At 41.9% G+C, this 15,039-nt stretch overlaps 1 protein-coding gene across 7 annotated transcripts in view; it reads left to right on the top strand.

Annotated features, from left to right (window-relative positions):
• Window positions 1-2,887: 2,887 nt before the first annotated feature.
• EXOC6 (exocyst complex component 6) overlaps window positions 2,888-15,039 on the top strand; it is an 89,096-nt gene continuing 76,944 nt past the window's right edge. For 2 of the 7 annotated variants that reach the window (XM_058840721.1, XM_058840722.1), the window contains exon 1: window positions 2,893-3,134. In XM_058840721.1, the coding sequence (XP_058696704.1) occupies window positions 3,013-3,134 (122 nt within the window). In that variant the 5' untranslated portion in view covers window positions 2,893-3,012. Of the gene's footprint in view, window positions 3,135-5,329; window positions 5,437-15,039 lie in introns of those variants that run through there. The other 5 variants (XM_058840720.1, XM_058840719.1, XM_058840723.1 and 2 more) reach the window with 4 other exon arrangements.

The raw sequence follows: 15,039 nt of genomic DNA, 5'->3' as shown, positions 1-15,039 counted from the left end.
TTTAAAGTATCAACACAGGCAGGCAAGATTTAAACCAGCAGTTCTTGGCCCTCTGGTATCCCATTAGGGTTGGGGAAGAGTAGGAATTAGGGGAGGAAGGGGAGAAAGGACGTGGTGAAAGTGGTTTTTCTTTAGATAAGCCTCTGCATCCTGTTTCACAATATTGTTGATAATTTGCCTCAATTCCCCCTTGCTTTCTTCTGAGCTGTGAACCATTTTTACACGTCCAGCAAGAAATAGGTGCTTTGGATCATTTTTTCAAAAGAAAATCTCAGGATGATTGGAAAGATGGCAACAGCTCTCTTTATAGCTTACAGGGCCTGAGGTTTCTGCCTGTCCAGATAATGAAATACTTCCTTCACGGAAAGAGTGTGAATTTAACCAGCTCAGAAAATATCTTCTCATTTTCTGCCAGGGACTTCTGGAAGATTAATACCTTCTTAGGCTTCTTGACCTGGTTAAATCTGAACTAGTACAAATATGATACCTCATTTACTGTCCTTTTCTGCATGGAGAATACCATAAATTTAAAAAAAAAATAAATTTAGCATTGTCTTTGCTGACAAATTATTTAGTTGCAGCCTCCAAGTATATTACGTACAGTTGTGAAGCAAAGATACACTGTTCTGCCAGAAGCAGATGTCAAGTGCCTATGCTGAATTTGTCCCTTTGTCTTTTTACAAAAATACTTTCTTTCCTTGAACAAGACAGTTCCCTAAAGACATTTGAGAGTGGCCCTGAGCTCAGCTGGAAAAGGGAAAAGCTCCTGAATGACTGAAAGAGATAGATGTTGGGCACATTTAATCAGCACTGGAATTATGGTGGGGAGGAGCAGATGATGGAAATGGGGAAGAGGAGCACACATTGCTCAGGGTAGAAGCAGTATCATCTCCAGCAGCAAGGGCTTTTGGCAGGTGTTAATGTACTCCTGCCTGCAGATCTGAGGTCAGACACAGATCCACCAGTGTACCTTGGATCCTTCTCTGGATATCATGGTCTTAACCTGGTTCAGTGGGGGTATAAAACATGCTGGAGAGCTGAGCAGCTGGGCCTGGTGCAATTTGGTCTGATCTTGTCCAGAGAACCAAGGCACTTCAACAACCAAAGAGACTGTAACATCTGCCTATTTCTTGGTCATTTACCTTTGTATTTGTTTGCTTCTTTTTACATTGTTTTGCTTTGTTATTAAGCATATTATTTCCAGGCAGCTGTGATACCAACAAGAACATTTGCACAACAGATTCAGAGCCCTGTTTATTTTGGTTAGTTGGTTTCCTAAAGCAAGCTACTGTTTAAATTTCTGGGAAAGGAGGAAGAAATTTTACCCAAAGCTTCAGTAAGAATCAAACTAATTTAAAATCACATCCATATATTCATAAAAGCATTTTGTATAAATTGTCATGCTTCCATCATTGCATTCTATTTTTATTGCTAGCCACAGTATGTGATGGCTGGGTGTAGATGTCTGAGCCATCTCTGATTTACCTGCCCTGCCTCTGCTCTTCCACAGTGGCAGCAGATGTACTTTCTTCTATCACAAAAATAAGCTTAAGCTTGTAATGTTTGCAGTTTACTTTCACTGTGTCACCTCATAATTGTTAAATTATTATACTATAAATCCAGTGGCTGTTGAGATTAGAATGAGTAGTTTCAATCTCTACCCTTTCATCTGCGTTTGTGTGACATCCAGTGGCTGAATGGGTCAATCACAGGCTCCCATTTCTGGTGAAAAGCGTAAAAATTACAACTCCATGTAGAACATGAATGCAGGAAATGTATTGCATAGTAATGCTAACAGAGAAATTGCTTAATACCGGTTCAAAAACAAACTGGTGATTAAAGCAGCTTGTTCAAGGAAACACATTGCAAATTTGCATGTAGCCTTAACTCACTGCAGTCTTTAGTGTTCTTTCCCATTGCTACCGATGTGAACTCATCTCCTCAGTGTGCCCACAGGGCACAGAGAAGTGAATAAACTATTTCTCACCCCACTCGAAAATGTGTAATCTCTGTTTCCCTGCACTCAACTGTTGACTGCATTATGAGTGTCTGGATTCATTAATTTTGTCAGGAGCTGTACTGAGATTAGGAGCCAAATTTTGATTGAAACCCTTGAAATATTCAAAAAACCAAAATATATTGATTACCCAAATGATAATGAATTAGACTTCTAAAAAGTTGTTTAATCTTAAAGATCTAGGACTCCAGTCTCATGTTTGAAATAACTGCCTGAAATTAAAGTAATTCATGGCAGCTGCAGAAGTGTTTTCTTTGCTATCATCATGAAAATGACGTGACAGCAGTGCTGCTCTCAACATTTGTTTATCCATTTATTTTCACTTTATCCATGCAAGTAATTAATAGCAGCTTTTTTTCTTTTTTCTCACAAATATAAACTCCACAGTTATCACAGAGCATTTTTTGCCATTTGTTGTTTGTTATTATAAGTTCAACTACTAATGCTGAAAAGGAAAATGATGAGAACATAAATATTTCTGTTTTTCTAATCTGCTTTAGGAGATCCATAAACCTTTTTCATAAATCTAGCTAAGTCCTTGTGTGCAAGCTTTTTATATAACAAAAGGAAAATGGAATTTTTTTTAAAAAAAATTTAATCTCATAAAATTTAACAGAGAAATTAAGCATTGATATCTAGTGTCTGAAATTCCTTTAAAGTTACGTTTTCAAAATGGCTAAATTTCAGGTTTAATATTTATTTCAAGGACGGAAAAATATTATTTTGGCAGGAAATTTGTTGTTAAGACAAGTATAAATTGGACACATGCACAAAAAAAGACTGCAGGCCTGGGTAGTGCATACGAGGCAAATGTTAGCAGCAGACAGGAAAAGAGCAGCTGTGCACCATTCTTGGACACAAAGTCCTCAGGAGTCACGAGGTTAGCACAGGATCCTTTTTTTTTTATGCCTGGTTTTGCTGACTACAGAGTCACTTAGTCAACTATAATAGAATAAAAGTCCTCTCCTAAAGTTAGATTAGTTTTATGCTACTCTATGGCAAGGAAAAGCAAGTCAAATCTCTCAGAATTGTATCTAGAAGAAAATAAAGATCAGATATATGAAAATGCCCTTGCTGAGATCCAGTCCTTTGAGCTGCTTCTTGGAACCACCCTAAGGTATGCTTCTTTCTAATAATATTATACTCTTCATGTTGGATGTGTTCCATTCTATAGCTGTTCTTTCAGTCAGCACAATATATTAGGAACTTTGTTTTCTGGATCATGAAGCCTACAGGAGAGTTGAGTTTAATTTCAATGTAATTGGCCCTAAGTGTAAAAATACAAACCAAGGTCACCTATTCTGCTCTTTCTTTTCACCAGGACAAAATCTGTTTCTGATGGCTGGCTGCAGATTTGTGAAAAAAGAAAGTGATCTTAAAAGTGAAAACAAGGGGAAATTTTTGTGCAGCGGTGGTTTTAGTTTAAAGTTAACAGCTACATTTTTAAAGAATTAACTGCTTCTTATTCTTAAATTTTTAAGAAATGAACTTTTTGTTTTAATCACCAAGAAGACAACTACGTAAAGTTTTACTGTTGATATTTATAAATATCTAAATATTTAATTATTTTTTCATTTGTAGCTTACAAAAACTGTCTAATGCTAAAAGTGCAACCAAAAAAATTCCTCAGCATATTTGTCCTTAAAAACAGCAATTCATATAAGATTGCAATTTGATTTGTCTAGGTATATTGTCGGTATTTTTAGAAGAGTTTTAAAAATAGCCTGGTACCATAAGCATCAGGTTGCAGTAACGATCAGGCTAAAAAAAGAAAATTAAATTTACCCTGAAAAATGTGGCAGTCTATAACTTCAGTATTTTGGTGATGGGAAGAAAAAGGAATGTGGGAAGATTGTTATTGCATTTGAGTGATTTTTTGAAGGAAATACTACCAGTGGTAGGATTTTTCCTTTTTTTTTTTTTTCTTTCATCAGGCACTTTGTACCTACTTGTCTACATTTGCAATAGTCCTTGCTGATTCAGTAGGTGTTATCAATAAATTTATCTTAATCAACACTGAATATGATAAAGGCACAAGCATAGACAAGGTGTGCACCTTCTTCAGTGCCATTTATTAACTCATGTCCAGGTGTAGTTGCACCAGGGCAAGAGAGATGATGAGTTCAGTTACAGTAACTGGAAGGATGCCAAATGCAATTGTAGACCTTGATGCATTCACATTTGTCAAATGCTGTCAGCTCCTTACTGGAAAAAGTAGCTACACATCACCTTAAGTTTTACATATCTGGCCTATTTCTTTACACGAAAACCGCTTGTGTGCAGAAAGATAACTTTGCCCAGAAAGCAGGTGCATCCTGTCTCCTGAGCATGCAAAACCCAAGGATTACTTAATCCCTAGCCACAGAGTGTAAAATTTAAATAGAAAATGGGTTATTGCTCCTTCACTGACACACGAAGTTTTGCGGTACAAAGCACTTGGAAACATTATGTCAGTTTCTAGCGAACACACAGCAAGCCACTGCACGTAAAGGTGCACTTTTTTGTTTTGGCTTGGTTTTGTTCTATTTTTACCCCGACCCCCAAGTTTCTATCACGTAAAGAATGGAAGGAATGAAGTCAGTGACATAACCTGAATGCAGAAACCCCCACGGAGCCTCCGCGGACCCCTCCTCTGGGGTCGGTGCCTCCCTGCCGGGACAGGCACGGCCCGCGTGTGCGGCTGAATCAAAACAAGCAAACAAACAAACAAGCAAGCAAACAAATATAATAATAATAATAATAATAATAATAATAATAATAATAATAATAATAATAGTAGTAGTAGTAGTAGTAGTAGTAGTAATAGCAGTAGAAGACCACACCATGAAACAAACCAGAACTAGCTCAGAACTAGCTCAGTAGAAAAGGCCGTGTGGAACCCTCTAAGCCTTCAAGCCGTCCCTGCAGCGCGGCGCACCGGGGCGGGCAGCGGCTCCGGCCAGGGACAAGGGGCCGCATTCTGCGCGTCCCTTTTGTCACAGCGCGCTGAGCGGGCCGCAGCGGCTGCCGCCGGCCGAACACAGCTGCCCGCGCTCTCTGCCGGACACCAGTGCCCGGAGATGCCGTGGGGACGGAGGGGCTTTGCCGGGCTCCCCGGGCGTCCCCGGCCTAACCCTGAACCTGACAAGGGCAGCAGAGCACCGCCGAGCTGGTGCGAACCCGAGGGGCGCGGCCCGGCGCGACCTGCGCCCCCTCACCCGGCCCTGGCCCTGGGAGGGACCCGCCGCCCCGGGAAACCCTCCCCGCCGGCTCCCGCCGGCCCCCGCCTGGCTCCGACGCCGCTCCTCCCTCGGCGCCTCCCGCAGCGGCGCTGCCGCCGGGTCCCTCCCATCCAAGATGGCGGAGAGTCTCCCGGAGCATGATCGGATCCTGCAGGAGATCGAGAGCACCGACACGGCCTGCGTGGGACCCACCCTGAGGTGTGGGGCGCGGGGACCGCGGCGCCGCCAGCGGACGGAGCTCCCCTGCCCTGCCCGCCTGCCGGCCCGGGGAGCGGCGGAGCGGCCGGGCCGCGCTTTCTGACAGCTGCTCCCCAGGGACGGCGCGGGGCCGCCCGCAGCGCCGCCGGCGGGAGCGGCCGCGCCGGCCGCGGAGGGAACGCGCAGCCCCCGCTGCCGCTTCCTGGGGGCTCGATCGCTGCCCCCTGTCCCGGGCGCTGCGGGGCGGGGGGAAGGGGCCGGTGCTGCGCGGGCAGGGAGCGGGGCTGTCACGCCTTGCCGGGGCGCTGACAGGGAAGGGGGGCCGAGCGGAGACGGCGGCCGTGGCCCGGCTCCGGGCTGGCTGCTCCCTGGCATTGTCTACCGGGGAAGCAGCCGGGCATGGCCCGGCTCCGGCGGGGCTGGGGTACGGTCTCGGGACGGGGCCGGCGCGGGTGGCCGGGCTTGGGGCGCCCGCCGTAACGCAGTGCCGGCCTTTGCTGCCCGCACTGGGACACGAGTCAGCTCCCTGGGTGTGCCGGAGCCCCCGGGTCTGTGCTGAGAACGGGGCCCAAACCCTGTCGTGGGTGGGTGTTGCAGTGCTCCACTGTGCAACCTCTGATGATGCGGTCTGAAACCTACTACCCTGGTCAGTTTCCTTGGAAATGTGACTGTGTTTCTGGTATGGCATGACTTCAGTGGTTTAGTTTACTGTCTTTTTCCTCCAGTTCCGCATACTGCCAAACGGCTTAGCCTGGATGTTAAAGAAAAGGTTTTGCATAACCTTTCCTGTTAGAGGTGAACGTGGAAGTGCCTTTCACTTAGAGCTGGGAAGATAAGGGCAGGGCCTTATTGGGTTGTAGAAGAAACGCAGTGGAAAGGGGAGCTTCATCATGGAGCTTTGCTGGTGCTTCCCCGATTAAAGATGTCTGAAAGATGTAAAAAAGCATAGGCACTAGCCAGACGGGGGGGGGGGGGGGGGGAGGGAGGGGAGAGAACTGTGAATATGAATGTTATTTCTTTTAGAAGATACAGTGAGCTTGTGTGAAGAAAACTGGAAAATGCAGTTTGTGTGGCAGCATGCTGCAAAGCAACGAGCAAGGTGCTGCTGGCTTTTCCTGCAGTGGGAATGGTGCCTGCAGGAGAGTGTGGACAGGGCTGGGAAAGGGTGTGCGCGAGCTACATTGGTGAGGAACCCAGTCTTGAGAACTGGCGGAAGAGAATTTTCTGTTGCATGCCAGATGGGTCATTTTGCACATCACAGCAGTTGATTTTGTGTCTACAGTGCATCCTCCAAAGCTGCGTGGGAGGTGGCAGTCTGGGTATTTGTGTGAGGCTGGGGCTAATCAATCCTGAGAGCCCCAGGGAGTGTGCTGGGGCTGCCTAGACATCACAGGTGAACTGCTTGCTGGCTCAGTCTGGTCTTGGAGGTCAGCTTGGAGCAAACTGCACTCTGATCTCTCCTCATGTTCCTCAAACACAGCTGCTGTTGGGAATACAGTGTAGAGATGCTGAAGCTGAGCACCACAAGGAGCCTCACCTGTGATAGTCTGTGAGCTTAGGCTGAGAGAAAGTAACTGGGATGCTTTCAGACTTGAGTCGTCCCTGGAGGCAGTTTCACCATGTTTCACTTAACAAGCCCAGGCAGGTTGAAGCTGATGCCTGCAAAAAAACACAACAAAATATTAAATATAATTGCAGTTTCACCACCATCTTCAGTATAAGGCTTGTATCAGAGTAACCCGTAGAAAGGACAAACAGAATATTCGGCTACGCAGCAGAAGAAGGTATCCACAGATGTGGATGGGGAAGGGACTATGTGAACCTTTTATCCATATTAAATATTTAAATTGTGTTGATGTTTTTATAAAGACTAAAATTTAATTTCTATTTTTTTGCATGTTCCTGTCCTATCACTGACTTTCCAGTAAGGGAATTTTGCATTGCTACCTTTCAGGATTTTTAGGGAAAAACTGCATGTTGGTCTGATTTAACCTCTAGTGTTCAGTTACAAATAAAAAAAAGTGAGGTGAAAGGGTAGTTACACCTGGCTGAGTGTTTTGAAAGAAGTCCAGCAAACACCACAGAAATATGCTTCTACTCCCTAAGAGCAGCAGTGTTTAACATCAAAACTTGAGCTGTCTGCTCATCTCTGTTACAATTTCTGAATTGCTGTGTGAAACTGAAAAGTCTGAAATCTCCCATCAAATTACAAGATCTATTTCAGTGAAAGAAGCATAAACGTAAAATGGAGCATTATTTTCTGCATGAGATCTAGGTTTTGCTTGCTAAACAATATAAATCAAAGAAATGAGTTGAGTAATTCTATGTCCAGTTGCATAAGGCTGCAACATGAAGTGATCCATTGATTTCCAGTCACAGAAGCTATTGAAGCCAGTTGTCTCACGTAATGACTGAGATTACATTAATTTCATTATGTGAAATGGAATATTTTTTAGTCTCTGGTTCGTAATGCTGGTAATCATGCCACATGAGATAAAGTACCAACATACTTATTTAAATAGCAGAACAAAAGAAGGGACTTGAGGTGAGTGGTTTGGATAAGTGGCATGAGGTAATAGTAAATGCTGAAGATTGTAGGATGTGCAAGATCTGACTTATCCTTAATTGCTAATATCAAGATATTAATGTTTTCCTAGGGCGTCCATGCTTCACAAAGGAAGTGTACTTTTTTTCTTGTGGGCCTTATGTAGATTTCATGGAAACACATTTTTGCTCCTGTTTTTCTTTAGTGTTTTGCTTGCTGGTTGGGTATAGCTGTCCCTGCCAGGGTGCTTTTTCCTACCCTGCTACAAGAGTGGCAGCACTTGGTCTTATGATATAAAAAATAATAGCATTTATTGATACATAATGGTTTTGTGTATAATTTACGGGTAAGGAACAACATACAGACTGATCCTGCAGGTGATTTTCTACTGCTCAGATCTACCCATAAGGAGGAATTTGAAATGCAGGTCCTTTATTGGAGGAATCAACATACAGATAGTGCAGTTGGGATTATTTACTGTTTAGAAGAGTTAGCTCCTAAAGCGTGCTCTGCATTTCAAGAAATTAAGACATTTTATTGGATTAAATAAATTTATTTTTTTTTTAGATTTTAACTGGATAGATTTATTGATTCAAATTTGCTGCTATTTTACTTGCATCTCTACATTCAGTAGCACATGCTGAATCATTATAAATGAGAGTTAAGCCAACATGCTTTTCATTAAATAGGCAGACTGTGTATATAGCAAGCTGAGATTAATTTTTTTTTTTCATCAGACTCTGTGAAGCTTTTATCAGCATTTTTTTGGCTTTAATGGATAACAAAATGAGATTAATGACAAAACTTGTTAAATGCTCATCACTCTCACTTTTTTATATAACATGTTAATATCATATAATTCATGTTGCATATGTACTTTTGAGCTTCTCTCAGAGAGAGCTATCACATTTCTAATCTTTAGAAAGGAAATGGAAGAAGACAAAAAAGAAAGGAAATTCCCATAATCCTGTGAACAACACCAACAGAAAAATCAGAAAATGAATAACAAAAAACTTAAGGCCCTCACTGAACTCTGTCTTAACACTTCTTGGTCAGTTGGACATGCTGTGGTAGCTAGTAAGACAAATTCTCCTCAGAAGAAAATAATTGACCTTATTTGATGATTAGTTTATGATTGGTTGAAAAAGGTCAAAGTGGAACTCGATGGAGTAGAAGTTGTTCTGTCAGTGCCGTGTGTACTATAGATATGAGAATTTTTGAGTCTTTAGTAATGTGTAGTATTTCAAAACTTTAAAAAAAAAAATGAATTGACTCTTAAATTCTAGCTTGGCAATATATTTCATAATCATATGGTAGACTTCCTCTAAACACTTCATTTTGCGAGCTTTGCGTCACTAAGTCTGCAGTGTTCTGTGATTCCCATACACAGCCTGTCAGGGGAGTACCTCCATGCCCACAATCTGTTGACTGAACAAAAATACAAAAGTAAAATTAAATATAAAAACTGTGGGGGATTTGATAATGGCAATTTTGTTGCTAAGGTGGATTTGATAAGGAGGTGCTGTCTATTGATGTATCTGTAAGTGGAATGTACTTTGTAGCTTTAACCCACAATCACAGCTTGGAAAGTGCTCCTCAGAAGTCAGTGTAAAAAATGCTTTTAATCAAATTCCCTCTTCCTGAAATCTGTCATCACCAAGCTGTTGCCTGGTAGATGTTAGAGCATCTTCTAGGTTGCTCTAAGTTGTGCTGGCCATGAAACTTCTTTGCAAAGTTGTTAGAGAGCCTCCTGTGAAGACATTTTGCTGTCCTGTTGTCTCTGGCTGCAGCAATCACACCCAGAATCACCATTCAGTTGATGCATTTCTGTCTGATGCTGCAGTATGCTGCAGTCACCTTCCACTGATCTAGGACTGCATTGCACTGGTAAAAGCAGCACTGAGCTGAGACTGCAAAGCAAAATAATTTCTGTATAGTGCTGCATTTTTGGCATTTAGGTTAGACAGAGTTTGGAGGTCGGATGTCATAAATGAGTTTGGCTGAACTGTTAGAACCAATTGATAGCTGTTAATTCTGAACTTCTGTCCTTGTGCTGCAGAAAAGCTAAAGGTAAAAGCTACACTTTAGTAAGGCAACATTAGAAAAGTAAGACTATTTTGTCTTGTACTGAGCAAGGTCTCTAAGAAAATTCAGAGTTAGAGTCTAATTCTGCTGCTTTTACCGTGTTGTGGTACACTTGGCAACTGCAGGTTCTTTGCCCAGCCTGGGGGTCTGTATTATGTATTTTGGAGATATTCTTGTATTCATTGAGGGGGCCTGTCCAAAGCAAAATGACCGAAGTGCCTAAATGTTATGTAACTTCAGTTTTACCGAAAGTGTACATTACAGTTACCAGCAGGCATGATTTAGGTATGTGATTCTGTGTCTTCAGCACAACAGTTCATAAGTGGTAACATAGTCAGTATGAATGAAATCTCAAAATTTTACAGCACTAACACAATTGCGGGCAGGGAAATACTTTTTCTGCCTATGGTCTGTTGGGATTTGTGATGTGGTTATCCAATAACAAGATGTGGTTGCCTTCATTTTTCTCCTGTGGTCTTACTTGTCTGGTAGGATTGTCCAAAGTAATTTTTCTGTGTTTTCATTTATTTTGGTTTTGGAGCATGAGCCCGCAATTGTCATTTTTGTCTATAGCGTAGTCTTGTTTTAAATACAGAGCAGATGTAAGAGTACTCTGAGATCATCAGCCAGTGCTTTAGATCAGAATTTTAATGGTTTGATCATCTCTTTTGATTTCAGATAGTATGATAATATTTTACAGAACTGTAAGCTATTGGTTTGAAAGTCAGTAGATCCTATTTTTATTAGTACTTTGTCTTCAAGCCCTTCTTAATTTTCAAGTTAATGTGTTTCATTCCTGGTTCTGTTTCAATCAGAAGTTACAAAGTAGTCCCTAAGAACTGGAAATTCCTTGTGTCATAGCTGTGGTCTCTTTTGGATCAGGTCTGTACTTTCATGTGTATTATTGTGGTTTAGCCCCAGCCAGCAGCCAAGCTCACTTAGGTGCTCATTCATTCTCCTACTTGCAGCGTGGGGGAGAGAATCAGAAGGATAGAGGCTGGAAAAACTTGTGGGTTGGGATCAAAACAGTTTAATAAGGAAAGCAAAAGTGCACACACAAGCAAAGCAAGGAATGAATTCACTGCATCCCATGTGCAGACAGGTGTTCAGCCATGTCCAGGACAGCAGGACCCCATCACAAGTATTAGTTACTTTGGAAGACAGAATCACAGAATGAACTAGATTGAAAAGGACCTTTGAGATCACTGAATCCAACCTATGACCTAACACCTCATCAACTAAACCATGGCACTGGGGTGCCACATCCAGTCTTTTGTTTAAGCACCTCCAGGGACAGTGACTCCACCACCTCCCTGGACAGACGATTCCAGTGCCCAGTCACTCTTTCAGTGAAGAATTTTTTCCTGATCTCTAACCTAAACTTCTCCTGGCACAGCTTAAGACTGTGTCCTCTCGTTCTGTCAGTTGTTGCCTGAGGAAGAGGAGACCAACCCCCACCTGGCTACAGCCTCCTTTCAGGGAGTTGTAGAGAGTGATAAGGTCACCTTTGAGCCTCCTTTTCTCCAGGCTAAACAACCCCAGCTCCCTCAGTCATTCCAAGCCCCTCACCAGCCTTGTTGCCCTCCTCTGGACGTGCTCAAGTGTCTCAATATCCTTCCTTCTTAAACTGAGGGGCCCAGAACTGGACACAGCACTCCAGATGCATGCTCACCCTCACCAGTGCTGAGTACAGGGGAAGAATGACCTCCCAGGTCCTGCTGGCCACACTATTCCTGATCCAGGCCAGGATGCCTTTGGCTTTCTTGGGCCCCATGCCACACTGCTGGCTTATGTCCAGCCGGCTGTCACCAGTACCCCCAGGTCCCTTTCTGCCTGGGCACTGTCCAGCCATGCTGTCCCCAGCCTGTAGTGCTGCAGGGGGTTGTTGTGGCAAAATGCCATCACTCCAAATGTCTCTTCACTTCCTCCTTGTTCCCCCACTTTGTGCTGAGCACGATGCCATCGGGTCTGGAATAGCCCTTTGGTCACTTGGGGTCACCTGTCCTGGCTGTGTCTCCCCCCAGCCTCCTCACCAGCGTGGCAGCACAAAAAGGCCTTGGCTCTGTGTGAGCCCTGCTCAGCAATGACGACAACATCTCTGTATTATCAACCCTGTGTGCAGCACAAATCCAAAACACAGCCCCATACCAGCCACTGTGAAGAAAATTAACTCCACCTCAGCCCAAATCAGCACATACATCAGCTTATCCTTATTGTAATAGCTAACTTCTGTTTTGTAACTGGGTTGTTATGGAGTAAGGAGAGTGGCCTGCTCACTGTGAACCAGTGTATCCTAAAATACTAGAGGATTGCTTGTAGTGTCAGTTGCAGATTTTGTTACTTGGTGCAGGATTTGATGGTATTCCAAGTATTTAAGTTGAAAGACAACAGTCAGATAAAGCAACTGTCTATGTGATGTATATTGCTATGAAGGAGCAATTTTTCTTTTATTGCTAGTCCATTATATAGAGTTAAAAGAGCATAGACTGATTAATCTGGCATTCAGCAGCAGAACTGCAGTTCTGATTTTTCTTTAGCCTGGTCAGATTTGCCATTGGTAGCAAAAGTATTTTAGAAGAAATCACTAGAATTGCTGCAAGTTTCAACATATTATTTCTGAAGTTTTTTTAAAGCCTGAAACTGTTTGCAGGTAATCATATCTGTACTGCATGTTTTTGTTTTTTTTTTATGAAAAAATCTGAAGGTTCAATGCTGATTAAGTTTGTCATGAAGTATGTGTCTGCAAATCAGGTTATCTTGATCTTTTAACTGTTCACGCATCAGCTTCTGACTCAGTTCTTGCAGTGATTTCCAAATGGGCAACTGCCAAGTGAAGCTTTAACCTAGCTAGTAACCTGTGTGAATTGTTCTGAAATAGCTCTCTCCAATTTCACAAGCATTACCAAAGAGCTTGAAATTGTCCCAGTGTTTAGGAAACAAGTTTCAAAATACATTAAAGCTTTTAAAATAAGGGAATCATCTGATACATCATCGTCAGAATAGTGTACTTACTAAATGTTTCATGCAGTTTGTGTCATTTAAATAAAGCCTTCTCTTCTTATAAACAGCTTATGGTTATGTACTCTTACATCAGTTAAACTCAGAGAAGCCAGTTCTTATTCCTGTCATCTCTTCATTGACTTGTTCTTCAAGATTATTTTATTCAGTGTCTGGTGACCCAGATTTTGGACCTGCTATGTGCATAGGAGTGGATAATTTTACGTCCTTCACAAATGCCAGTCACATGGGTGCTTACTTCCTTGTGGATTTTTTTGAAAGCCATCTGTGTAGCCTGTGCCCCAGCTTGCTTTGTGTGTGACTGAACCATTGCTCTGAGTCTGTGCAATTTCTTCAATACAGATACCTACCTGAGGAGCCTTAGCATAAGTTAAATATAAGTCTGGTTTTGACTGGTAAGAGCTGGTGTATTTGCAAGTTTTGGCATGTTGCATTTTATGTATTATACTACTAAAATGAGCTCATTCAAATTGAAGAGGATTTATATGTCTTAAGTAGTGCTTTTAAGATAATGCCAGAAAAGGATTTGCAAATAGGAAGCTATTTTTATGGGTTGTAGCAAACTATTAAGTGCTAACTCATTCAAAAATACAGACCTAGCTTTTCATCAGCATCAAGTAATCACATGAGATTTTATCTTGCTGAAGGGCTTGCTGTGGCTACTTGTAAAATCTAGCTGTGGCTAGTCTTTCTGGCTATTTTCCAGTGATGGTTGAAATGCCCAAACCTAATCCCTGTCACCACAGAGCTTGGTATAACAATAACAGTTCAATCTGAGGTTCAGCTTGATGAATGCATCTCTTCCTCATCTTGTACATGTCTACTACGGGACTGTCTGTACTGACAAACTGGGTCCTGTGCAGGAAGGAGTTCATGATCTCTCCTGGAGCCTGGCTGAAGCTCTTCCTGTACCTCAGCCTTTGCCAGTAATAGCAAACTAGTGGAGAACTTAATCACTGAAGGAGGTATTAAGAAGGAAGGAAACAGATTTTAGAGTGCATCAGCCTTGATGGAAAGACGTGGGATTGGACAGAGAAGACCTAAAATACACTGAGGATTTTTTTTTTTATGTAGCATGAGAAAAATGTTCAGTTCTAATACTGTGAGTGGGATTTTCAGTGTCTCAGGGAAAGTAATTTGCTTGTAAAATTGCAGTAAGTGTAACTTGCAATTCTCCTGTGAATCAGAGTAATACAAAATTAATAAAGCATATACTGTCATATATGTACCTGGGGGATACTTTTGAGACATTTCAGCTTCAAAAGGAAATGCTGAAACTATCAAGTTTTGGGACTTTCACGGTTCACACACTTCCTTAGACACAGAGTGACTTTGAAGGATTTTTACCCCATTTTGTTCATGGAAGCAATGTTTTCTTATAAGTTTTGTTTTCAACATAAAAGTAACATGGTAGATAGTGGTTTTTACTGTATATTTGTTCTGGTGTGTTTCATAAACTTAGGAAGCTGCAAAGAAATGAACAGATTTTCTTTGTTTATCAGGCAGGTAGAGAACTGGAGTTAGTCAGTCGCATCAACACTCTTAATGGCTTCCTAACTGAGACAAACACTGAGTTTCAGTTCAGCTTCTGAATTGAAAACAGGCTTTTTTTAGAAGTCATGTTTTATTTTCTTAAGTGATCCCAGGAGATATGCAAATAATATACAACACAGGCTGTTGTTTTATATGAATTAAATACATGATGGTTTTTTATGTATAGGCTATGTGAGCTCATAAAGTTAACAAAAATGAACAATATGGAATCATTGTAAAATACTTGCTTTGATTATATGTTTGCAGAGGAGTGTGATGCAGTGAAGAATTGTCTGGATTAGAATACATTATTAATCTAATTGGTTTTGAAACTTCAATTACTACGTATTTTATTTTATCTGGAACTTCTTATATTTCTGAAATAATGTATTTACATGTGTGTAGTGTTGATATTCAAAGTC

This window comes from Poecile atricapillus, chromosome 6 (assembly GCF_030490865.1).
Source record: "Poecile atricapillus isolate bPoeAtr1 chromosome 6, bPoeAtr1.hap1, whole genome shotgun sequence".
NCBI classification, from domain to species: Eukaryota; Metazoa; Chordata; class Aves; order Passeriformes; family Paridae; genus Poecile; species Poecile atricapillus.
Note: the sequence above shows the minus strand (reverse complement) of the source record. Positions and strands in the feature narration are given on the sequence as shown.